Consider the following 26326-nt stretch of genomic DNA (forward strand, 5'->3'; position numbering starts at 1 on the left):
ATACACCCCTGCCTTACCGAACTGTAACACTATTTAAATGTGCTGTCTGTGCTAAGTGCTCTTGCAAACGTTTGTTTTATGGTTTACTGGGGTTTAACGTCCCAAAGCGACTCATGCTATGAGGGACGCCGTAGTGAAGGGCTCCGGAAATTTCGGCCAGCTGGGGCTCTTTAACGCGCACTGTCATTGCACGCTACACGGGCCTCTAGAATTTCGCCTTCATAGATACTGAGGACGGAGTTGCGACGACCACGACATTGCCGATATATTGAGATGCTGTTGTGCTTTCCAACTGACATTCGTTTTTTTTTTTTTTTTTTTGGGGGGGGGGGGGGGGTGGGGGATCACTGTGCGGTGAAAGTGCTCGTTAAAGAACCGCAGGTGGCCGAAATTTCCGGCGCCGTTCACTACGACGTCCCTCATAGCCTGAGTCGCTTCGGGACGTTAAACCCCAATAAACCTGTACCTGGCGGCGAAGTAGATGAACAGTTTCTCTGGATTTCGTGAATGTCACTGAGTGATCTATAATTCCTTACACAACGCATTGCGTTTGTTCGGATCTGTTCGAGATTTCTTGGATACCTAGCTGTATGTCACTTACGGAATGATGAAAAGAATCTCTTATGTTTGTAACGAACTTTCCCGCTCCAAGAAATGCGTGGCTGTTGCGTATAATTACGGAAGTCGGTAGTAATTGACAGTGACAGATGAAATTGGAATGGGGAAATGTTTCCGTGCCAAAGTTTTTTTCTCGTTCCATTTCGAGGCTCAAACGTTCTGGCATTCCTCAAGGCTGAACTGAGCCGAAGGGTGTGAAAAATCGTTCAGTTGTACTGTTTTTAGGTCACATTAGCCTGCCCCTGAATTAGCAGATATTTTCGTTTCAATAACCTGTCCTGCTTAACGAGCCGTAACTATAGATAGTGGTGAAAAAAATGAAATGAAATGTGTAGTGATGCCTGTATAGCAAATTTCCTGTCAGAATCGACATTTTCAAAGAAGGCGTTCTCTTCGCTCTCTGGGGCGTGGTTTTTTCGTGCAGCACGGGCCGACTACGGTTCCCCAAAGTCACCGCGGAGCTGAGCGGCCACTACCAGTGCTTGGGATACGTCCGGCTACCTCGACGCGAAGTTTTTATCAAAGTCCTCCATGAGATCCAAGGTTTGAAAGCACTAACTGAAGCTGCGCTCTGACGTCAAAACTTGAACCATTCCTTCCTGCCCTACTACTTGCGCAGACCGACGACAGTCAGATATGGCTTCTCCGCTTCGCAGTGACGCACTATACAGGGTGTTTCACTTAAGGCTTTACACAATTTTTAAAAATAGGCTTTTTGAGTTAGACTAGCGCTTTTTTTCGGCATAGCATTGTCAGCGGTGTATAGTACATCAGAGTACAGCTAGGACGTGCTAACATAAGCGTGCTTAATCAATAATGAATAGTTAACTTTTAACTATTTCTGATAGGCTCCTTAATTTTAAGGCGCATGCAGCCCACGGTAAATAATTACTATATCAATTTTTATAATTTCGAAAACACGATAATCCTCGGCGCTGTGGCCCAACAAATTTTGACTGTTCCGCCGAGTTACGTGCAGTGGAGAGGTTGCTTTGCCTGCAAGCTTCTCGAAAGAGCATGCATTTTGGTGTGATGTAGCCAAAATTTGCATGATGTATCGTAACACGTATGATGAGGCATGATGTGTCGTAACACGATTCCTTGCAGTTTATGATGAATACAATAACAATACTGGCTGCAGCGTGGGCTACGTTGTCAATGACCGCCACTGTTGTGAGTACCATCTTGTACCGTCATCTATTTAATGGATGGGAATGATGGGGAGACAGCGCGGCTGTTTGTAAAGATTGCTTAAACGTTTTGTTGGGCGAATTACTTTGATGTTTTTTCGTGTTTTTTTTTTTTTTTTTTTTACTAAAAGGCGCCAGAAGTAACGGCAGACACAAAACACACGAGACATGCAAACAAGGGCGTTATTCTCTGTTCACCGATTGATTTTGGCGCCATTTCATAAAAAAATGATAAGCGTTGTTATTCATACAAGTTTCGAAAAATCCGTGTCATTACTCTACGGACTTTGTTATTGACAAGATTTTCTTGGACGAACTGATGGTTTATTTGGAGCCTCATTTGTGTATACTTTTTATAATGGTTTCCTGCTTCTAATTTATGTCCACAAGTTTTGACTCTTTCGGGAGCTCTCGTAAGTATTGATCGGTGAGGCGGTTCGAGGAGGCAACCGGTAGAAAAAGGAGTGTTACCCTACCTTCAATATGTAGAGACCTTAGGCCACCGTGCCTAAGGCATACAAGTCGGCGAGACCCGCAACGCCTTAATGCACTTTATTTAGACGACTGGAAAAAAAACTACTCTTCGGTCCCCTCTGGATATTCGGTTCCCCTCTGTGAAGTTTAAGTTGCACAAACAACACGAATGGGCGTAAGAGAGTAGCGCTGGTGCTAACCTCAGATTTTTTAAGGAGCATGCCAAGTTTTACCAGGAAAAATTCCAGCCTTTCCTAAAGAAAAATTGTACTATTTTTGTCGAATTCTTATATATTCAAATTGTCACTCAGCACTATCCTGAAGGTCTCATTATACTTGTTTTGCCTCATTTTCCGTCCAGCAGGTCGCTGTGCAAACAAATGAACATATGTTCATTTACATACATGTACAAAACAAGGAATTCAAACTTTCCATTCATAGAAACCATACCAGAGCTTCCATAAAACACGGTCCTCTATTTGAAAAAAAAAATCCTGATTTCATTTCGCATGGTTAATTCGATACCTTTCTCCAGAAGGTTTTTTTTGTACTTCACGACATTTCCAGCGTCCAGATTTGCAGAAATTGCTTCTCGTATACGCAAGGATAGGCAGTGCTGAGATCATGTCCGCATGCGTGGACACAGCGCCTCAAAGGGATGCAGAGAGATAGGAGCGCGACGTGCGCGGACTGCGCCGACTGTGACGCCGACACGATATCGCGGAAGGACATCATACAGCTCTCGCGATAAAAGCGTGGCAATTGAATTTTCTTCTCAAAAACAGTTCCATAAGCGTGGCCTTCGCGTCCACTGAATGCAGATAGGTTCAGACCAACGTTATCGCTTTCCCCTTGGTTTTCCCTCTACGTGCTCTTTCCTAATTTTTTTTCTTCACCGTTTGAAAATTGTTAGCAGTGAAACTAAGGTCGCGTCTATACGTTGATCAGCATTGCGTAAAAGTGTTCGCTCTAATGCTCCTGACTCTGTTTGCTCGTTGCCGTAGACGTGTGTCGTCCCGGGTCCTTCAGTCCCGGCGGGGAATTCCGAGACTGCATACCCTGCGACTTCGGCTCTTACACCGATCAGCACGGATCCCCTTTCTGCCTCTCGTGCCCACCGGGGAAGACTACCTACAAGCACGGTAGCATTTCTGAAGACGACTGCGAAGGTACGGGACCAGGTTCCTTGAGTGCAATTTGCCGCATCTCTCGAAGGTATCTTCAGGTCAATGATCACAGTATCGCGGGATCAGAAGGTGATGATGATGAAGAATTTTAATGCCGCAAGAGCATCCCATGGCCAAGCGTCATGAAACAAGGTTTTTTCTTCAACTCAAAGTGGAGTCGAAGACCCAATGCCCAAGCAATTCACCCTAAAGAAGAACTAGGCAAGGGAAAGCTTGTATTGATTGTATCACCGGTGGGTACCCGGCGGCATTGGGGATCGAACCCGCACCTCCCACATGCGAGGCGGATGCCGGGATTCGAAGAAATATGGTGTCTACTTTAACACGGACTTGCGAAGCAAAACGTGATAGCGAGATTCCAGCTCGTCATTTTTATAGCGAAACGAGCGAGTTGGCAGTGGGTACTGCTTTAACATGCGCCTTCGCATCTGCTCAGGATGTAGGTACATTGGAACGGGCTCTTTGCCATCTTAATTATCTTTTTTCGACAATCACATCACTCATGATGACGGGGACCCGGAGTAAAAGCTGTCCATTACAGCTTGACAAAGCCCTGGGCTCCCTACATTTTGGCGATATAGTACAGGAGGTCGAGAAGCATTGTTCTTTACATTGAGAAAAAAAGCAACACAAGTAAGCATAAAATCTTCAGGAATATTACGTATAGTATATTGAGGCATATCTTGAGGTATATTACCTATGGTTCTGAAAACAATACGCGCCATCGATGGTCTCTCTGTTCCTTGAAACGAAAGCACAGACACTGCATACAACGTCTGGCTTATGTTTCAGTGTCTTGGAAGATCTACGCTTTCTTGTTCGGACTGACAACTGTTACTTCACTCGTCTTGTTCATACGGTGAGTACCACTCCGTGGGCTACGAATGCTTACGCTTGGCTTCGAAGACGTGCTTGATTAACTGTAGGATATCTCCTTTTTAATCGAATGTCACGTGGCTCTAGCAGTCGCACTTAGCAGCAAGCGGACGAACAGCGTGCTTCAAAAATGCGATATTTTGCTGAGTCGCGTCACGCTTGTTAGCAATAAGAACTTCGACTCGTTCCGCATTGTCTTTTGGCCATAAGTATCGATCTTAATGCGGGAAGGGAGTTGAGCGCTGCCGTTAGAAGAGGGCGCACCTGTTAGTCTGCACCAACCTTTCCAGACCATGATCGTTTTATTCGCACGGACAACAAACCGGCAGCTCTGTTAGCATTAGTAGCCTCCGCATATTTAATCGCTATGTCATTATAAAAATTCCGTATCTGTCCTTTTGTAACTTTTGCCCAGACTTTGCGTATTTTTGTTCCGATCGAATTTACTGTGGATGCACCTAAAGGCAACTAAATTGGTGACAGATTAGTGAGCTGCGGAACAGAAAGTAATTGGTGTTACTTTAAGGCCCAGGAAGAGAGAAAAGTAGGTGAGGGAACAAGAAAATAAAATCTGGGGGGCACTTTACTCTTACTAGAGCGCGATGAGGCGACAGCCATTTCCGCCTCTGTTGCTTCCCCTGTTATTGTGGTGATGACGTCTTAGGTGACGTCACGCGCATGCGCAGGCAGCTGCAAGGGTGTGGTCGGAGCGGCGGTCAACGCTCCATATATAGACTGGTGATAACGTCATAGGTGACGTCACACACATGCGCAGCACATTTCCAGTTACGACATACTACGCCGTTTGATGACGTCATCAATTTCTGTTATCTATATGTATTAGTTTTTAAAATTGTTCATTCATTAATTTTAATGAATTTCGTAACCGGTTACGCCATACTACGCCATTTGACGATGTCATCAATTTATATTGTCTATCTTTTAGTTTTTAAAATTTTTCATTCATTCTTTTAATTAATTTTGTGTTATATATATGACATATTACGCAATGAAGATGTCGTCTTCAGTTTTATAAAATTATTGTCATAAATTTTTAATAAATAATTATATTTATTTAATTTGGTGTTACGACACATAAAGCCATGTTAATGACGTCATCAGTTTGATTGGCAGCTAGGGTGGGACAACTTCTGCGGACGCGCACGCCGGCGAGTCATGAGCCCTATATAAAGGATTTCGCCTAAAAATAAGCCTGTGCAGGGCATTTGTAATGCAAGAAACAGATAGCGTTTGGCCACTTAGAACTATGGAGTGGATTCCAAGGCAAGACAAACCTAACTAGGGTAATAGTCTGTTGCGCGGATGAGACAAAAAGAATGATGGAACAAAATAGGCTTAAATAGAGATCACTGGAAGGATACTTTCTCCTTCATTGAACGTAGTTGGAATGATGACGATAATGGAGCATTAGTGGATGCGAATAGCCAACGGTATCTGTAACGAGGTAGTCTTCGCAGTTTTAGAAGCGCGTCAATACTGCCTTTATGCAGGCATTCGTGATGCCTTTAGCTGGTAGACGGCCTGGGGCTCATCCTTCGGCAGCGTTTTAATGATGACCTGAATCCTCACAGCATATGATGACATCTCCCGACTTGTCTAGCCTTGGGAAGAAAGTAATAAGAAATGAAGAATAAATAATGTTGTGCTTTCAGCGCGGAAAGAACGCGTGATTAACAGGCCGTCACTTCGCCTTTTGCATGCAATCATTTTTGCGAACATCTGCACTCACTTGGGTGGTATTTTTCTTGCGTTATGTGAGCAGTTATGGATTGTTCTTCAATGATACCAACCGTCGCGGTCTCTAGGCGAGTTCTAATCTCATCGTCCACTGAGAAAGGCGGACATCAAGTGTGGCCGATAAGCATCACCAGTGCGAGTGTTGTGGCGCGTCTCAGCGAGACTACTAAAACAAGATGACGACGAAATGTCAGCCACTACATAAAATCTTTGTACCAGCTTTTACACATGGATTCATTGCTCTCTTTTGCTTTTGTTCTGTTTTTAAACAACAAGGGTGGTCCAAGCGTGTTCTTCTGAGCAGAGCATTCGAAGCCATGTCATGGAAGACAAGCTTTGTCGGTACTTTCAGGTAAGACGCTGAACTCTCAGTGCCATTTCTGTGTTCTTCTTAAAGGGCCCTTTTCGAGAATTCTGCGATATTCAAGGATTCAAATCTATATAGGCTCTAGGTAAAGCATGCCAAGTGTTTTTGCGCTACCACTTAAAATAGTGACGTGATCGACGATTGAATTTTGCGCTTTTTCTCAATGCACCGGAGGAGTGGAGAGAAACTCAGCGTGACGTCACGGAAGGTATGATTTCAAATTTCCGCTGTCGTCAGCCACACACTGCCCTGACTCGTTAGAGGCTACCAAACAACTCTCCGCGGGGTTCGCCTTCTGTGGGGTTGGATTTTTTCCTTCAAAGCAGGCGTTTGTGGGTTGGAAATGTACCGATACCTTCGATGACGTCATCATGCGCCCCGAACTTGGAGAATTTGAAGGGCGTCCGGATTTTAATCGGCGATTACTTCCCTATTTCAGGCGCTAGCCCAAAAAGACTTGACATGCTTTACCTGCAAGTTTCACACATTCGACCCTCTTAAGCTCGTTGATTTCTAAAACTTATGCAGTTTCCCTTAAAGAACTCCTTTATGAGGCTTATCTTTACACGAGCTCAATGCGGTTTGATACCGGATACGTATGCCTTTCGGTCATGGCGTGACATCATGTACATGCAACTCGTTCAGTTTCATTTACTGCTAGGATGCTGTGTGGCGGGAGTGACTGTACCTTATACTTTTTGAACCGTTAAAAAGCGCCCGCTATAAGCGCTCAAAATTTTTTTGGTTATGGTCGGCTCCGAATTTTTACAGAGACTCTGCTGCGTGTATTTATTAATGCAATAGCATTATATCGCTGCGTTCACGTTATCAAAAACTGTTCGCAAATTTTGAACGCACGTTCATGCCGTTCTGTAAAGATATTCAAAAGAAAGTTTGATTGCATTAGGCAGTGAATGAAAAAAATCTCGCTAAATTCGAAATTTGGTTGATGTGGAGTAATTAGTCGACTATTGAAACGTAAAAACACACTTAGACGTCGAAATAGCCACGGACGTCGATATAGTACATGGACGTCAGAACAGCAATGGCGTCGATATAGTATGTGGACGTTCTGCTTTCGCATTGCTCCACTGCGGGTCGCCGCAGTGATATGGAAACCAAAAAAAATTTAAGAATAAAAAACAAAAAATGATGGAAATAAAACAAAAACAAAATAAAATATAAATAAGAGCAAACACAAAAATAAAAATCAAGGGAGAAAAAGAAGACTGGGAAAGGCTCCCGCATATCCGCTCTTAAGCAGACTTAAGTGCAATCCTGTAATTTTTTGAGTGTCTTACAAGAGGGGTCGTAAACATTGCTTAATGGCACAGTTCTGCAGCCGCAAACGAGGACAAAAACGTTATATTCTGGTAGATGTCAGAAAATGATGACAATAAATAGCGGGGCCAGAATTCGCGTTGCTGACAGGATTTGTTCACTTAAATTTGTAAGGAAAGTCTGTTCAGAGTCGGCCGTGGCGCCACACTGTCTTCAAACATCGAGGCTCTGGTGTCACTCCGGCTACGCCGCCTGAAGTGGATGAATTGCACTCGAAGAATAGGACCGATCTCAATAGAGACGCAAGAAACGTGAAACACCCCACTAAGAGTGACAGCTCTTATTAATTCGTTCCCCAGTTTCGCGCCGTCGTGATCGGCGTCTGTAGCGCCACCTTTCACCTGCCTCTATTGGAAGGAATTCACTTCCAGCTGCCTCACTTTGTTCGAAAAAAAAAATCTGTGAAAAATTCTGTGCTTTCACACGACATTAACACCGAAACATGCGCGTTACACGCTCGTGACCGCCCAATAGGTTTTTGTCCTTTCAACTAGTCATAGTTTGTTGTACGCTTTGACCTTGCCTTTACACCATTATTTGAAGTGTTACGGAAAAACACTGCCAGTACGCGGACAATCGCTACCATCACCGGCCTTGCCACCGGAAAACCGGCTGGTAACTGCCATTGGTATCATCCGCTTTATTTTATTCATGGATTTTAAAATCATCGTCTTGCTTCTGGGCGCAATGAAGACAAATACCCTTGCCGTAACGCTGGCTACCGGGAGGTTGGTTCAGACGCAGTATTTGCCTTCTAAGGTCAAGGCTGCGAAATAAAATGTCTGCCTCAGAGAACTATGGCTAATCTTAATTATTTCGCAGTCATACGGTGCGGTGTTTCTAAAATACCCAGTGGAACGTCTGGGCGTTAAATCTCATGAACGATACCATGTGGGATATACAGATATCCCTCGCCTGCCCGCGCCGAGTCACGAGACGAGAGCGCAAGCCGCAGGGAATGGGGAGAGGAGGGCACCCGGCAACTCTCCTCACTCTCAGGTCGGACGTGACGTCACGCCTACGCTCTGGCATCTTAGGAACGGGGTGAACGACCCCTCTTGGTTGCAACCGGTTGCTCAAGGGGATGCAATGTCGTAGGGGTTTAAGGCGAGCTCACGCGGGAACAAAGGCTGTCTAGTCTCTCCTCTCGCCGTGGTGACTGCCCGATTGCCCCGCCGACCCCGTCTCCGGCCCGCGCCTCCCTGGATTATTCAACGCCGGTCGACGACGACCTGGTAAGCTGCTGAACCATATATTATCGGATAGAACATTCTTCCGCAGTGTGTTTTGCCTTGCGCTAGGTTAATAAACGGTTTCCTAGCGTACTCTGTTCGTTGCCTACTTCGTCCGAACCCGCCGTGGCTGTGACTTTGCGCCACGGGTTGGGGACACGAGAACGCCCGCGCATAGCTGGCACGGAAGCGCGCCTTCCCGGCCGGCTGCTCGCGAGTGGACCCCATAACCAATACGGAGCCCTTTCACACGGCCCGCTGCGGACACCGTAGTACACGTTTGACAGGACAGGTCAGTGTAAATCCAATCGTAATTTACATCGCAATCTAGGAATTTAGACAGCTGGTATGGCTAACCTGTTTGTACTGAATGCACGGTTAGATAGCGGAGTCAGATAGGCTGCCATTGACGAAATTTCCTTGCAGCCACAGGGAGCAAAGGTTCTCACGTCCGCCCATTCACGAGGTTCGTTCAGTGGTAAGTTTGTGTGAATAGCACTTCAAACTTTTCCGGGTAACTTAGTTTTGGGCGCAAAGTAGTTAAACTCTCACGTAATTTCAGACAGTCGTTTCGACACAGTAAAGTTAAATCCCACAAATGTCCGCCATTACCACTGAGAGTTCCAGTGAATGACCACATGATCCGCAGATGCTTTAGAGGTAGCAGGGGCACCGTATTTTCCGGTGTATAAGACGCGGTTTTTTGTCAAAAATCTTGCTGGTGCGTCCTATACAAGGGTGCGTCTTATATGCGAATATTTCGTTTTTTTGCGAGTTCAGAAATTACTCAGGTTCATGCTCAAGCTTTTTTCACCGAAAAAATATCCCTACCAATGATGCGGTAGTAACACGGTTAATACTTCAATACGGGGACCGCCGTGCGCAACTTTTTTTAGCTGAATTTTATCATGAAACGGCGGGGATGACGACTTCCAGAACCGCAAACACGCGGTCGTTTCGGAGGCGCAAGCAAATGTAATGTGAAATTCCAAAAGATGGCGACAGTCGCGCTTCTCGCCATTGTCAAAACAAGCCAAGCCGGCGTTCTTTTTTATTCATTCTTTGCAACTTCGCAACCGTGTACGTATTACGTCCGTGTTGGCGACTTAGGCGTGTGTTTTCCACTACCTACACCTGTCGTGCTCGGTCTTACTACAGTATGCCACCGATGTTGCGCAAGAGCTACACCGCAAAGTTCAAATTATCTGCGGTCGAGTATGCTACCGAAAACGGAAATCGGGCTGCGGGCCTACGGAGCTACGGAGCTTTCATGCGATCAGATGAGTCCATCAATGGTTCATTTCGCGATGGTCGAGCAAGCGTGTTTAATTAACTCTCACTAGACTAAGTGGGTAAATTGGGGTGCGTCTTATACACGGGTGCGTCTTATATACCAACTCTTTCAATGAGAGCCTTCATATATGGCGGGTGCGTCTTATACAAGGGTGCGTGTTATACACCGGAAAATACGGTATATGGATTTTGAGACCGCCCCGTCATCTGCAGCGACAGTTATACAGGCTTATGAGAGTATAGCGCCATCTTTGCTTTCTTTTGCACTAACACTCCGGAAAGAGCTCTTCAGTATCTTCTCTTGGAGCTCCATTTCTTCCCGGAAGCAACTGTCTCGGCTCTTACGGTAAATAATAAATTATGGCTGCGTGAGACGATGATCGATGTAGAGAAAGCAGCTTCATTCAGAGGACATTTCTTATATGACAAATTATAGCTAGTGAGGAAGCTAGTCCAGGAGTAAAACGACCGTTCCAGGAACAAGGAATGGAGTTGGGTTGAAATAGTTTGTCATGGTGGATTCCAAGAGGAGGCAAGCGTAGCAGGGGATGGCAGAAAGTTATGTGGGCGGATGAGATTAAGAAGTTAGCGGGGATACGGTGGCCGCAATTGGCAAAGGTCAGGGTGAATTGCAGAGACATGGGAGAGGTCTTTGCCCTGCAGTGGGCGTAGTCAGGCTGATGATGATGATGACGATGACGAGTTTGTCATGTTCGCTGGGCATTATCGATTGGCAATGTTCTAGGGAAGTTTGTGCTCGTGTGCAGTTAGGGAAAAATGGTGTGCTGTGATAGTTGTGTATGGAAAACAGGGAATAAGAAGACAATATGATACCGTGGAAACCATTTCAACTGCATCATTGTACACAGGTATTGAGCTGTAACAGAGTGGAATTTCTTTGTTTATTATAGCCAAGTCATCACCATTCGACTTGTCAAAAACTCAAAGCGCAGTAGCCAGTAGTGTTGCGAAATAACTCTGCATCCTTGAAGTAAACTTGAAAGAGTGGCTATCATTTTCTACACTTTTAACGTATATCTTGGCATTTCTTTCTCGGTGGTATTAGCCAGGCTGGCGAAATCAAGGGCGTCGAAGGCTTCCCTGGAAGAAAACCGGCCCCTCTTGGCCAGTTTCGGGGCTGTTACGAAGGAAACTAAAAGCACACAGACTGACGTGAGTGTCCAAAAATAGTTACTGGGTTTTCCAGAATGTACCTTGAAAGGTATTAAGACAATTATACTTGTGTGTCATTTTATCCTTCATTTTATTGATTCATGTGTCCCAAGTGGCGCGCAAATATGAAGAATGACCAATAAACTGGCCTAAGTATTATCCTTATTGATTATTCTTAATACATAGCAAAAAATAATGACTGGAAAGGAGCTTCACATTCAGCTCTTAATCAGATGACTTTTGAAGTCATGTTCCGTAAGCAAACTAGGAACAGTTTGCACTCACCTAAAAGGTTTGCTGGAAGCTATATTGCTTTCCACTGTTGCAGTCTTCCTGCGCTTTGATAGGTGCTGACGAGAAATTATCCCATGACTTCAATCTTTACTCCACTGCGGGGGATCCCCAATACAACGCATTACATCAACGTCACTCCCGCTAACATTTTTTTTTAACAGTTCGTCCTTGCTCTGCCGTGTGCTAGCCTCCTGGTTAACTCTGTTGGTTGAGCGGCAGGCCCGGATAGGCGCTTGTCCTGAGTTTGTTCCCTGGAGCAGGACGAAGTTTCTATGGGAGCTGCACAGCTTTTCTGTTTAGCCGTTTAGCTGCGCTTGGTTAGATGGCAATAAGCTATAGCTCCCTTAATAATAGTTTGTTTTTCATCAGGTCCGCGTCGCTACTACGTATTTATATAGAAATACAGAATTTTTTAACGCCAGTTTTAGTTATGAGGTAACAATAGAATATTAATAGGGTATACTGTTATCGAAATTTTGAAGGTAATGGTCCATCTTCCAATGCGTAGCAAAAATATTTTTTAAGTTTGTTCATCGTTCGCATGGAGCAGTTAAGACTGAAATAGAGAGCCAATAGGGAACGTTTTCGACGATAGGAAAAACGTTCACAGCATAGAAAAACGCAAGCTTCCCGAGGAGAGATCGTCGATATATTGATTCTTATTGTGAAATCTCGATATGAATGAAAAATTTGCTTTCGTAAACAACTTCCCATTGAAAATTGAGTTTGTTCAGAATTTCTGGGTATGAGGTATTAATGTTGTTGACAGTATTGGTAACAAACTTTCGTAACGTTGATGTGTGGCGTTTATTTGCAGTGAGCAAAGAGGTCATTTCGCCAGCAATATAGCATACCGTATTCTGCCTTAATTCTCTTCGGATAAAAGCATTTTGAGTAATGTGAAATGAATATCCCATTTCACACCCTGAATGTGCGACATGTCAACCACAAAGCACTTTCTCTTACTAAATCTGCAACCTTGGCTGCTTCTCCGCACTTCAGGCCCGCTTTCAAGTCCAGTCTGTTAACCGCTCAGTCCAGACACAGCCTTCGCCGCCTTCTCCTCCAGGTGAGTTTGCGAGAGAGGAGATAACTCACATAGTTATAAAGCCAAGCGAAAACTGTTCCACCGGAGAAAAACCACCACCGATAGGTTAACATCAACTCTCTCTTACGTGCTGCGCTTTTCATGTCCGTGTTCATATCAAGCTGCGTTTTCTGTTGTGACTATCGAACAAGTCCCCACCGCTAACCACCCTTCTCGACTCTCCGGACGGCCTCCACCCTTTACCCACTCACATTTAACGCCCACCTTAACTCCAGAAGCCGGCATCTCTCACCATCCAACAAGCCTAGCACTGCAAAAGCTTCATCCACCACTAACCACCCACCTTCACGCGCCAGAGGGCCCTACCCACCACTTCCACTCATATCCACCCTCTAGACGCCTCTACCCACGAGAAGCTCCCTCCGCACAGGAACGCAAGAGCGACGGTGATATAGGATTCAAAGCTGCAACGCGAAGGCGGTCATTATAACAGCAAAATGAGATACCAATACTGGTAATGCATATACCAGGTGTCCCAGCTAAATGTAACCAAGCTTTTAAAAAACACGGGATGCCCTAGCCGTTTGAAACCGAATGAGGGTTGTTTAGAGTCGCGTGACCTAGTCTGCAGTATTTTTTTCGTTCCTCAAGGTTGAATAATTAGTTAAGCTTAATTAACTAACTTTTTAATTATTGACTTGAGGAACAAAGTATAAATGGAAAAGTTGTAGATCGCTTTGAGAAACAGCTTACTGGGACATTTGCAGCAAAGTAATATTTACGTAAAGTAGTTTTTTTACCGGCCTTTAACCACAATCCGCACAATAAGAAAAAGCTTCCATATGACAACTGTGCCGCTTCAACGTCCCAAGACGCGCCCTAAAGAACAAAATCCATTTTTTCTGAAGTCCCCTCTTCGATGAGACTTTGGCTGCACATGGGGCAGAAAAGTTAGCGAGCAGCTGGTCACGTGACAACTTTCTTTTAAGGCCATTAAATGAAGCTACGTAAATCGTAACTTGACGGAAACAGCACTACTAGCGGTTTTTCATTGGCCCTTTCTTCCTGAAGACAACAATTAAAAAGTCAGCTAATTAAACTTAACTAATTACATAACTTTGAAGAGGGAAAAAAATACACAAGACTAGGCCACGTGACTATGAACAACCCTCAGATGGTTTCACTGGACTAGGACACTTCGCCTTTTTTAAAAGTTTGGTTACATTTAGCTGGGACACCCGGTATATCGCATCGCATCGCATCATCGCCTGTGCATTTTTTTTTCTTTCCACTGCGGCGTGGGCTTCTAGGGAGTAGAGGCTTTGAGGAGTGCAGTGGTAGATGGGTGGCTCTTCTAGACGATATAGGTGGGTGGCGCTTGTGGAGGGTGGTAGTGGGTAGAGGGTGTTTGGGGGGGGCGGTGGATAAAGGCTGGCTGTGGTAGCGGGGTTCGTTGAGGTGGTGGCTGGTTTGTGATGCTTCTGATGGGAGGTGGATGTGGTGGATTCACCATCCGAGGCTACAGTAAGATGGGCATTCATGCATACATACACAGACGCCGTCTTTTTCGCACTGTGCCCCTACTACTTTTTTCGCAGTAGAAGCCCCATGAATATCCCGTGGAGGGGGTCAGTATCGATGGCAGTATTGCTCGCACGCAACAAGGGCACCACTACGAAGCATCCGTACAGTACGCGCGAAACTGGGACAAGTGAAAGTGGTCGGTAATGTGAGCTATGGCCAGGCGGCTCTAGGATATGCCACCGTAATACGCCAAAGATTGCTGTTGGTAGTGAGCGCTCTTGTCTGTTTTTTCCTGTCGTCGTCCGGTTACCGTGCAGCGCGGCGTCCTGTGCCGCCTTCTAATTTGTCCTCATGAATTAACTGTTTCAGGCGCTATGTACTCCATAGTTGTGTAGAAGAAAGCTTTCAGATTTTCCTGTCATTCTGGTACGCCTAGCAGTATTATCTTTCTTTCAGGCAAATTAAAAACTTTTACACCGCCCCTCAGTCGCTTTTGCATGGTAGCTAGCGAGCTCAGTAAATAACAATCTACCAAACAGGTAGCTTAGCAGTCCACCCTTCGACATAACCATGCATCGTACTGATTTTGTATCCCGTGGTATTAATTTTCCTAGGCTCATCGGACCATGCGCTTTTTCGAAAAATAAAATAGTTGCACGTTATCTCGAGCGCCCTTTTAGCAAACGGTGGTGATGGGAGCATTTTTGAACCTGTGTAACAATTTGTAACAAGTGAAGGCGGGCTAGTTGGTGGTTGACAATGGAGTGCATATTGCAACCGCGCAAAACGACGCATGACGAAGAGAGGAAAGCATAGGACAAGACGCGTCTTGTCCTGTGCTTTCCTCTCTTCGTCCCTCGTCGTTTTGCGCGGTTGCAATATGCACTCCATTAACAATTTGTGTGCCAAGCGCCCGCCCCTTTAAAGCCATAATGGCTCGTGATTTGCGTTGAGGGAAGTAATTCGCTTTCTTTAGCAATGTCTACAACTTAAGGGTGAAGGCATATAATTAATACTAATGGAGACGAATGTTTGAAAGGGTTAGTGTATAAACGCAAGCAAGTCCGTGTACCTGCCTATGCATTTAAGTTGCTTTGTAGTTTGCAGTTGCTTTTGTTGATTTCCCATGCGCGCTTTTGCGCATGACTGTCATGTATGTATACATGCCTACCTTTTCATTTCAACGCGGCAAAATTCTATAGCTGGTAACCGAAAAAAAAAAGATATGACCAGCTGCGCCACACTATAGAGTTCAGGAGGGAATCTCACAGTTCGGAACTTGACATATCATAGCCGAAGTCGTCGCCGACAGTTCCCCATGTAATTGAATGCGAGGATTTAGGAAACGAAGTAAAATGTACAGTTTTTCAAAGTAGAACTTACCGCAGAAGTTCTGTACGAAATGATAGCCTTATTGTTAAGAAAAAAAAAAAGCAACTCCGTCGAGCCGGATTCGAACCAGCGACCTATGGATGTCCGCGCGGAAAGTCCTCTACAGTCCACCGCTCTACCAACTGAGCTATCGACGGAACGGGAGTTGTTCGCGCCTGCCCGTAGTGGACGGTAGCGATACGCACTGTGTGACCTACATTATTGGATGGCGACGCTGCCTTGTGTGCGGCTGGAATCTGGTTCGCTCTGACGTCACCTCACCCACCTCCTCGTCAACGTCGGTGCATTCGAGCAGCGTGGCGTCACTTGCCGACCGCAAAATTCGTCAGATCCCTGCGGCGGGGGTTTCTTCAAACTTTCCTATATATTCTTATAAAATTTAGTGTCTGAAAAGACGTTCCCCCTGCACTGAGCGTCACTTGAAAACATACAGGTGATCATAGACAAATGCGTAAACAATAATGAAACTTACAGTAAGCTAATAAAAGGCTCCCAAAATTTGTCGGAACCAAGTAGTTGTCCATGGGCGTCCGGAGGGGGGGGCAAGGGGGGGCGGCTGCACCCCCCTGGAAAATCACTCACTCGAACCGTGAGTGATGGCCGCACGCCAGGGGCGGTGGTGCGCTCAGTCAAAAGGGTAAAAGCAGCCCCGCATGGTCACATCTGCGAAATGCCGCGTCCGGGCGTGCGTCGTTCCGCCGTTTTCAAACCACGCCATCGTTAGCTCTACTGAAGGGCGACCTGTTCCAGACATACAGCGGCACCGGCGAGCATGTGTTTCGAGCCGCCTTGAGATGGGTGTCTGTTTCTTTGATCTCTAGAGAGATAGCGACATGGAGGCAGACAGTGCACGGGGCATCTTGTTTTCGCCTATCGTTACGCCGGTCACCGATGAATTCTTAAGGAGGGAAGGTAAAATCAGCCGTGTCCACCCCCGCTTTGTCGGGCTGCTCAGGGGCAAGCGGGCGATGAGTTGGCGCCGCCGCCGCTCGCTGTCTCCTCCGATCCACGGGTAGCGCAGTTCGGTAGAAGCGCCGCTTTCAGAATCTCCGGCAAAGGGGATTAGCTGCTTTTGTTCACGGCGACGCAGTCTCCCGAGGCACCCCCACACCAGCGTTCTTTGCGTCTTCTGCGAAAACCAGCGCCTTTGGTCAACGCAGCCCGATGGCGCCTGCCTGGCTCGCCTGTCACCTCTGGCTGGGCCTCAAATCACAACAGCGCCCATGTACTGTGCGTGTCAGTGCATGGTAAAGAGACCCAGGTGGTCGACATTACCCGGAACTCTGTACTACTCCATCCCTCATAGCCTGAGTCGTTTTGGGGCTCTGAACCCCATAAAAACACAAAAACAAATTTTCCGACTGGAGTGGCGAGTGTCCCTTCCCCTCGGAAGTTGCGCGGCGTTCCTTTCACCCCCAAAGTGCGCATTCGGGGATACTGCGGCAAGTAAGCCCTTGCACGTGTGCGCGCCTCTGTGTTTGTGCTTGGGTGTTTTTAGTGGCCGGTTGTCAGCGAAGCTGAGAACAACCAAGACAGCGGACGAGAAAACGACGAGCGGAGAGCAGTGTGTGTGCGGTTGCTCGACTGTGCGGATGCGCAAGCAAGATGGAGCGAGGTGTATGAAGCTGCGAGCGTGCATTTATCTTGTAAATAAGTTTTCGTTGTATATATAGTCATCTTTTGTTTTCAACGTACGCGTTCAACAGTTTTTCCAATCAATGTGTATGATGAGTGTGCACCGAGAGCGTGTAATGAAGCACAGAAGTGAATTTATCACACGTGTAATTACGCAATTCGCCCAGAAAAATCCGAGGCGCCTACAGTTGCTGTTCAAGGAAGACTGACTGAGTGACTGTAGTTGCGTGTTTGTGAACATATTGTGCTGTGTGCTGGTCATCAATCCGGGTGAGTCGAGAACCCGTATGCAGCAAGACTGAGCACTCTTCTCCACGAAGTGATATAGCATCTTTTTGCATTTTTATTAATTTTAGTTGTTTCTTCGTTGATAAACTCCAATGTACCTCTCCTAGCCGCGCTTTAATTTGCTGTTTGTAATTTTTCTTTCATGTGTGCATTTTGTTTAATTTTTATTTATATATAAATAAATAAATTTACTCCGCAAATAGCGCCTTTCTGCTACGAACATACCCCCCCCCCCCCCCCCGGGGCACCAACGGGGCCCCCCCCTGCAAAAAATTCTGCGGACGCCCTTGTAGTTGTCTACACTGTACTTAATACGCTTCATTTACCAGGAGCAGCGGAGTAGTTGCAGCTCAAAAACAAAGCAGATAACATGGCGATGTGGTGTTGTGCACGGAAACGTCAGAAACGTCCGTGAGTAAAGCCATTTCGCGATGCTTAAAATGTACGAGTGAAAATGCGGAATCGGGAAGCATGCGTTTACGAATGGTGTCTGGTTTGAGTAGAACAGGCCTCACCATTGTTCGTCTTGTTAGCCCACACCGCATAATGCACACTATAAACCTCGGTGTAAAAAGCCGGTTGCTCTTTTTGCTTTACTGTACGTCCCCCCCCCCAAAAAAAAAAAAAAAAATTCACGCTGAATCACTTGTCAGAAGCTACGCATCAGAAGCTACGCAGAGTCACAGCGAACATTTTGCGCATAAAAGACAGGGGTGGCACAACGCCAACGAAAATGCGTTTGAAAAGTCGTCGATCTGAGTAAATACGTCCATTGGCAGCGCTCCAACAGTTTTTGACGTGCCAATGCTTTCGTCGGATGGGCTCAAGAAAAACTGAATGAAGAATTCTGAACCTAAGTAAAGGCGCAGCGCCAAAGCATGCAACCACAGACGAAGAAAGTAGAAGACACAAACGCGGACTGTCAACTGAATTTTATTCAAGGAAGGCACACCTTAAATAAGACGAGGAACAGAGGTGAAGAGGAGGACAACGAACAATCGTGAAAGATAACAGCACGCCCAAGCAAGCAACAAGATATAAAAAGTCAAACGTTAGCTTCTTCTAAAAAGTCGACCTCTGCTGCAAAGAGTGATAATGAGGGAGTGCGGATGAAGTGTCCCTTATTATCGCTCCTTGCAGCAGAGGTCGACTTTTTAGACGCAGCTAACGTTTGACTTTTTATGTCTTGTTGCTTGCTTGGGTGCGCTGTTATCTTTCACGATTGTTCGTTGTCCTCCTCTTCACCTCTGTTCCTCGTCTTATTTAAGGTGTGCCTTCCTTGAATAAAATTCAGTTGACAGTCCGCGTTTGTGTCTTCTACTTTCTTCGTCTGTGGTTGCATGCTTTGGCGCTGCTCCTTTTCTTAGGCCCAAAATGCACCAACTAGCCCAAAAAGAAGTTTCATTGAAGAATTCTAACAAAATTAAAAAGCAGGTCCAGCGGAGCGTATTTAGTAAGGCGTGAACTTCTTTAGTTTTAGCAAGACACGCATAAAACTAAACAAAAACTGGATGCACGTCCCAAACGAGGAATGATCGACAGAGTACGTGGTACAGACCAGGACCTCTTGCAATGTCCAGGGGTTTAATGCATAACGACATACAGGAAGCCGGGGTTGAAAATGGATCACGGATGCCTGATGTTAGTTTTGCTTTGGCACCGAACCTGCCGTCAACAGAAGCTCTGCAGAAGTAGTTATTAAACCAACCGAGACAGTGAACGAATTTGTTCGCGTAAAGTGCGACAATTTGTGAAAGCGGGAAAACGGAAACAGCTAACGTGAGGCAAGATGAGCCGGGCGGTAGATGTGAAGGCTACACGATCGGAAAGGAAGATTAGTGGCCTGGAGAGGTTACGGGGGAAAGTGTTGCGCTCCTTACCTACTGTACTGTCCTCCTCTCCCTGCGACCTTCTTCCACGGGCTTCGCGTTTGGCCTAGATTTTACGTACAGCTCTCTGTCTTCATAAAGGCATTCCTTTACTAGGTATACACTTGTTGGGGGTGTAGCTCAGATGGTAGAGCGCTCGCTTAGCATGCGAGAGGTACTGGGATCGATACCCAGCACCTCCATTTTCGTTTTTTTTTCTCTACAGAGATTTTTCTTCACGAAGTACAGAACAGAGCACAGCGGAGCGGTGCAAAATTAACATCCTCGCTTTCTGTATTCGATGACGCTTGATGCTTCATTTCGTGGGGCGGCATTATTGTGCAGTAAGCATAAAAAAACCGACGCGGCCGAAATAATTAAGCTCATTATATCTCGGATACATTGCTCGAGATTAGCTTGTGCGCGCCTAGAATTAGGCTAAAAATATCTGCTTTAAATGAAGCTTAAAAACGACGATGAATTGGTTTTTTTGCCGGAATTTTGCGTTCCGCCTTCACTGATTCAAGCTCACTAATTAGAAGCAATTTGTTAGCTCTGAATACGGGAGACATGCTTTCCAGCTTTGAAAAGGAGACATGCAGAGTCCCGTAAACGAAGCGTTCGCCTCCGTCTATTCACCGCGCTTTCACAGGCCGCTCTTCGAAGATGGCGGATAAGCACCCCACCGCTGCCTCCGAGACCAAGATACGGACTAAGGCCGAGCCACAGACCATGTTCAAGGAGCTCCTGGCCAAGACTGCCCGGAACGCGAGGCTGTTGGACAGACGCAAGAACACACCGCAGCCGAGTCACCACAGTGAGTCTACAGTTCCAGATGTTCCATAGAGAATGTCAGATGTTTGGAACTGGAGTGATTTGATATGACTATTATTATTACTGCTTGGAAGAAACTGTTCAAAGGATGCATGACCAGCAAAGAAACGAATTGCGAGGGCACTTTGGCAACTAAAGCGTTGAGAGGCGAATGCCGAGGACACGATGCCGTGACGACTACCGGTTGATGTGACGTCACACCGTTCCTGTGGCTATATCGACACCCAAAATATTTTCGGGGATCATAAGTCTTAATAACTCTTAATTGCACATTTTTCCGTCTAAATTGACACAAATCCGACGTTTTTCCGACCATTCTGGGACAATTTTCATTATGCCATGACGACTTCCGGTGTATGTGACGTCACACTGTTTACGTGGCTATATCGACGTCCACGCTATTTTGACACAATTTCGACATTCTTGCCTATAATTAATTAACCAATTAACCTACAGCTGTCAAACTTCGCTTCTAGGCCTCCTCTTCAATCTGAAGCAACCATTGCTTTTCTTCTATCACGTCACACGCGTCACACGCATTTAGTTCCCGAGTTAAACGCGTGTGACGCGCTTTGTTAACGGACGACAGTATGAGTAGTATGAGCCATTGAAGGCTTTCACGTTAAAATCCACCACTGGCCAGCAGCTGCTAGTGGCCGTTGGCGGTAGTGCGGTTTTTTCTTTTTCTTTATTGTCTATTGCATGTTTCAGCCGCGCAACAGTCGGATAACAAATGAAGTATTTCGATTTGAAGTTAAATGAAAGCTTTTTTAATTAATGTATAAACCGAACGAAACTTGCGGATATTACTGGATAATTCCTTATTCTTTAACAGTCCCTTCGCCTCCATGAGTTATCCACTTGGCTGCTCTGCATTTAATCCTCACCTCTCTAAGCCCTTTACAACTGGTTTAGAAATACAAGGAGGTTATAAGACGTTGCTCAGTAGCCATTGCGTTGTTCCCCAAGCTTTCTTAGCGTGGCCAGATCTAGCCGCTTTCTCTTGCATTTATTTCCTTGAACCACAGGCGGCATGCTGTACAAGCCGACCACATCGAGCCATCGGAGGCTGCCGGAGTCGCGGCTCAGGGCACGGAAACCGCTGAAGCCAGCTATGGTGTGGCACTCCCCGAACGCATCGCCTCGATTACCCAGAGCGAGTCCAGCGCCATTATCCCCCCTGGCGGAGGAGACACCGGTGAAGCTCTACTCAAGACCGAGTCTTCGCAGTCCCCGGCACGACCTCAACACAGCCTTCAACAAACTGCGGTCCTGGCGCTCGCCTCAGGAGGATCGGCCCCGGACCACGTACAACAACGGCCCCCGGTTGCCTCAATATGACGACCGGCCCCGGACCACGTACAACAACATCCCCCGGTTGCCTCAATATGACGTCAGGCGCGACCATAAAGATTTCGATAGCACCGGAAATTACGAGTCCAGCGGATCAAACCAATTAGTTCCGCTTTACAGGCCTCGTCACTTGATGCATCGGCGTTGGGATTCACCACTAGCCGCTGAGCGGCGCGACCATCTCCAACCAGCCAGCATTGCCGTCTCACCAACACGCGACTTCCAAAGGGCGCACCAGTGCTGGAATGAGGCGCCCTCTGAGGGGAGGCTGCTGCACCATGCTCTTCACGCCGAGGGACATTTTATTCCGCCTCGGGGCGCCATTTCGTCTCCCGGTGTTCGCAAGAGGCCCGGAGATATCATGATAAGACGTTTCGGATCGCACGCAGCTTGGGTCACGGATGAATATGCCAAGCACAAGCAGCAAGGGCCTGGATACTACGGATCGCCTTAGCTCTGCCTGTCGCAGGACTGACTTCACTAGTTACAAAATGTTCTTGCTATTTTTCTATGCTTCTTCCTATATTTTTTTCATTCGAGGATCTACCCTCTCAAAAAATTATTACTGTTAGCTTCTTTGCACTCCATTTTATCGCCGAACGCTCTAGACAGTCGCAAGGTCTTAATCTGTTCTGAAGATATGGACAGTCCTGTCGATTCTCAGGGAAGAATTTTGGTGCCGTTTCGAACAGATCCCCGTCAATGCGTGTGTTTGGGGACACACGGTCCATATATGTGTAACTTCATTAAAACGGCGCAGTGAAATGCAAAAGTTATTCCCAAGTTCTGGAACTGAGCAGTGTTTCGATGAATCCGTAGAATGCTCTGAGTGCAAGGGCAACAATGCAATGGAGTACATTGTGTTGGAGCGCCAGAAGGTTTCAATGTTTTGATCGCCATCCGCTCCAGTATTCTACCTCACGACATCAGACAACTTTTCATCGGCTTCAACACCTCCACAGGCCACTGCCGAAGGGTTTACAAGATTGTAAAGTCTGTGTGCCATCGTTACGCATGCATTCTGAGTTTTTAGCCGTACGAATGCGCCAAGCCCTGGTACCCAACTCCGCAAAGCGTCAACATCGAGAATGCAATCGTGGCAGCGTGGCCATTGAGAAAGTGCTTCCTCGGCCCAATACGACGTGTAAGACACTATTCTAAGCCGCAACAATGTATTCCGGCGAAGACTATTTTGTTCGAATATTACTCACGTTCATAAGTTGCCTGTTTCTAATGTAGAAATGCGGATGTTTCCAAAATCGTAACTTGAGAGAACACGTTATGTGCCTCATAAATCATGTTTACTTGTGGCTGTCTCAACTGTATTCACTGAGTATAAAAGAAATTTGCCATGGGTATGTCCATAGCATACAACAGTTAAGGACCATGGCTACAGTTCATGCTTTTTCTTAGCAGACTTCAGAAGTAACTCCGCTCAACACCACTGCTTTATCGAAAACTGTCACGCAACGCCTTCGGTGCTGATATCGCTAGCTGATTATCGTTACCATAATCGCATGCCAGCTAATGCTTAGTTTCCGCATAACCAGTTGGGCAATCACCGTGCAGCCATTTTTTTTTAGTTGTAGACAGTTTGACATTCATACTTGCATCCGCTTTCATTCATATAAGAGTGAAGCTTCTGTCGAATAGGTTACAAGAGGTATGCGAAAAACCTCGTAGGAGGGTTATCATTCAGTAACGCAAGATTCAGCAACCGCTGTTGAGATATTTTCATTCTACGCTATAAATAGGTAATGAATTTTAGAGTGACATTCATGTATTTACAGTTACAGAGCACGGTTTTTAGTTGCCGCACATACTCCTTCTTCGACTATGATTCCTCTCAATCAGAACCCTCGTTTTGGTTGATGAAATTTGGTCACCTGCATTACGACGACAGAACGAACGAAACACAGGCTTTTGTCGTATGCAGCAGTATGTCTAAGCTTGCGATGCTGGAAATTGCTGAAAGAGGTTAACTTCAATAAATGTTAGTGATCTCCATCAACGTCGTCGGTGTTAATAGAGAGAAATATACTGCAGCTAACATTTTAATAGAGCCCGTGCTTCGTACCCCAACAGAAATTTGCCTTACTCAGGCATAGAACCAGCACAGCACCGATTCCTCGCGTCCATACTTTCTTCCTTAACCCAGCATTTCCTGGGAAGGGAAGGGGTAACGCAGAACTTTGCTTCACATGTACGAACACATACGGCACGAAAACAGTATTAGTGCGGTAACATTGACATTTGCTGGAATAAAATGATATACGAATAAAATCACGATAAACAGACGAAGAAACCAATTTTAAGACTGATAACAAACATGGTATTCTTGCTTATATTTGAGAACATTTAGGAGGCTTCAGTTCAAAAGTTTATATCTGTCAGCTTATAATGAATGGAAAGAATGGGAGCTAAATATTTTTAACGTATACTCTTGAGCCTTCTTCAAGGGACGGGAAATATAGGTTCAATACTTTGGTTCAATTTAAGTGAAGAGAGCTTATCTGCGAAACCTCTATTCACTAGGTAAAACCAGATTAGAAGCGCAGATTAATAGCAGTTGACAGGTCACCCACATTCGCTATCTCTTTTAACAGAGAAATTGTATACAATTTCAATCTTTTCATGAGGAAAACTGTTACGGGGAGCGACAATAACCGTCAGTACACCGGCGGACAACATCCGCAACTAGTTGAGAAACGCTAAATACTTGCTGTTCTAAAATTACAAAACCTTTCCACAATTCGGCGATTTTCCTGTACCTCGTTAAGCCTTTCTGATTTTCTTCACCTTATAGCATAGTGCACATTTCCCACCACTTCAGCAGGCGTCCCCCATACACTAAGTCGCTTTGGGACGTTAAACCCCTATAAACCATAAAACAACGACTTCAACAGATAATTTACTGAAACATATTCTGCAGTGAGAATTTTTGTGTACCTGTCTTCTTACTTAAACACTGTATTATTGTATAGGTGCGAACCAAACGGTAAGCTCTAATTCAGGAGAGAATTTCACCGTTCGCAACTTCACATAAGATAGCGCAGGTCGTAGCCGACGGTCGACCCAGTAAATGAATGTGGGGATTTGGGAAACAGAGTAAAATGTATTTTTCAAATTAGAACTTGCCCCAGAAACTTCGTTAAACCATTGCCCCAGAAGTTGTGTACGAAAGGATAACCTTATTGCCGAGGAAAAAAAAGCAACTCCGTCGAGCCGGATTCGAACCAGCGACCTATGGATGTCCGCAATGAGAGAGCCTCTACAGTCCACCGCTCTACCAACTGAGCTATCGACGGAACGATGTGTGCTTGGCGCCTGGCCTGACTGGACGGTGGAGATATACGCTTTTTGACCTACATTATCGGATGGCGGGCGTGTCTCACGTGTTGCTCGAAACTGGTTCAACCGAGCCGTGACGTCAGCCGCTTGTCAACGTCGGCTCATTGGCTCATTACAGCAGCGTGGCTTTTCTCGCTGTCCGCGACATCACATGGATATCCACTGCTGACATTTTTATTTTATTTTTTCTAGCTGTGCGGCATAGCGTCAAATTCGTAAGCGGACTTTTCAAACTACACCCAGCACGCGACAGCCAAACATTGATAATATCAGTTTTCTTTTTTTTTTTGTAGGAAAACAGGCGATTGTGGTCGGCACGATACCTGCAGAATCGAATTGCGCACTAATAAAATAGTGCCCTAGTTCTGAAGTGAGGCTGGCCACTTTGAGCTAATGGGCCCGGACAGAAGAGCCATGATTACGCGAATACCTACGTAACATAAGATGTACTGACAGTGTTCCGGCAGGAAAGTTTCTGTCTCCTAAGGGAACAGCACCAGTTGTTAATAACGTGATGTGCTTTGAGCAGCCATGTGGAACACCTTCACGTTCTGGGAATTTGTTGAGGCGCATTTGGGTCCGGGAGGAGTGCGGTGAGCGGCAGTTTTTGCTGGTCCCATTTTCCAGTCTGCACCTGCCCCTAACATCAGGATTAGAGAGACGCATACTCCCCAAGGAAAGAAGAAAAACTTAATGAATAACTCTATGCTGAATTAGCATGCCGCAATCGTGGTGGCTCAGTGGTTATGGTGCTCGGCTGCTGACCTGAAAGAGGCGGGTTCGATCCCGGCCGCGGCGGTTGCATTCTGATGGAGGCGAAATGCCAGAGGCCCCTGTGTGCTGTGCGATGTCAGTGCACATTAAAGAACCCCAGGTGGTCGAAATTATTCCGGAGCCCTCCACTACGACGTCCCTCATAGCCTTAGCCGCTTTGGGACGTTTAACTTCATAAACTAAACTTATCATGCATATTAAGGCTTGGTTATCTTGCGCAGGAAAACGCTCTCATGGTCTACTGCAATGGAAACGTCTTGGGAGACGAGTTAACACTAGCGGCGCAGGCGAGGCCAGGAAGACTGCGAGGAAGAAGGTACTAAGGACTCATGGCAGTTTTACAGTGAAAGGCGAAAGCTCCTTCGTTTACACGCGGCCAGAAGAACAGCGTCACATGGACAGCAATCAATATGCAGTATATCTTGGTTAAACGCTTGCTTGCACCGTTGCTGTTCA

The 26326-nt window shown here is 46.0% G+C and overlaps 1 protein-coding gene and 3 non-coding genes across 4 annotated transcripts; 2 read left to right on the forward strand and 2 right to left on the reverse strand.

Annotated features, from left to right (window-relative positions):
* Window positions 1–15813: 15813 nt before the first annotated feature.
* TRNAY-GUA (transfer RNA tyrosine (anticodon GUA)) lies at window positions 15814–15904 on the reverse strand. The gene is given in 2 exon segments: window positions 15814–15849; window positions 15868–15904. It is a non-coding gene; the product is annotated as a tRNA-Tyr (tRNA).
* A 3784-nt stretch (window positions 15905–19688) lies between these two features.
* Window positions 19689–19761, forward strand: TRNAA-AGC (transfer RNA alanine (anticodon AGC)). Its single transcript has one exon. It is a non-coding gene; the product is annotated as a tRNA-Ala (tRNA).
* Window positions 19762–20224: 463 nt separating this feature from the next.
* Window positions 20225–22199, forward strand: LOC149330445 (uncharacterized). The gene is made up of 3 exons (XM_089559861.1): window positions 20225–20375; window positions 21421–21739; window positions 21791–22199. The coding sequence occupies exons 1-3, from the start codon at window positions 20225–20227 to the stop codon at window positions 22197–22199; spliced, it is 879 nt and encodes a 292-aa protein (XP_089415987.1).
* A 2762-nt stretch (window positions 22200–24961) lies between these two features.
* On the reverse strand, window positions 24962–25053 carry TRNAY-GUA (transfer RNA tyrosine (anticodon GUA)). The gene is given in 2 exon segments: window positions 24962–24997; window positions 25017–25053. It is a non-coding gene; the product is annotated as a tRNA-Tyr (tRNA).
* Between the last annotated feature and the right edge of the window lie 1273 nt (window positions 25054–26326).

Source organism: Amblyomma mixtum, chromosome 9 (assembly GCF_055824585.1).
Source record: "Amblyomma mixtum isolate Tamu chromosome 9, ASM5582458v1, whole genome shotgun sequence".
Taxonomy (NCBI): domain Eukaryota; kingdom Metazoa; phylum Arthropoda; class Arachnida; order Ixodida; family Ixodidae; genus Amblyomma; species Amblyomma mixtum.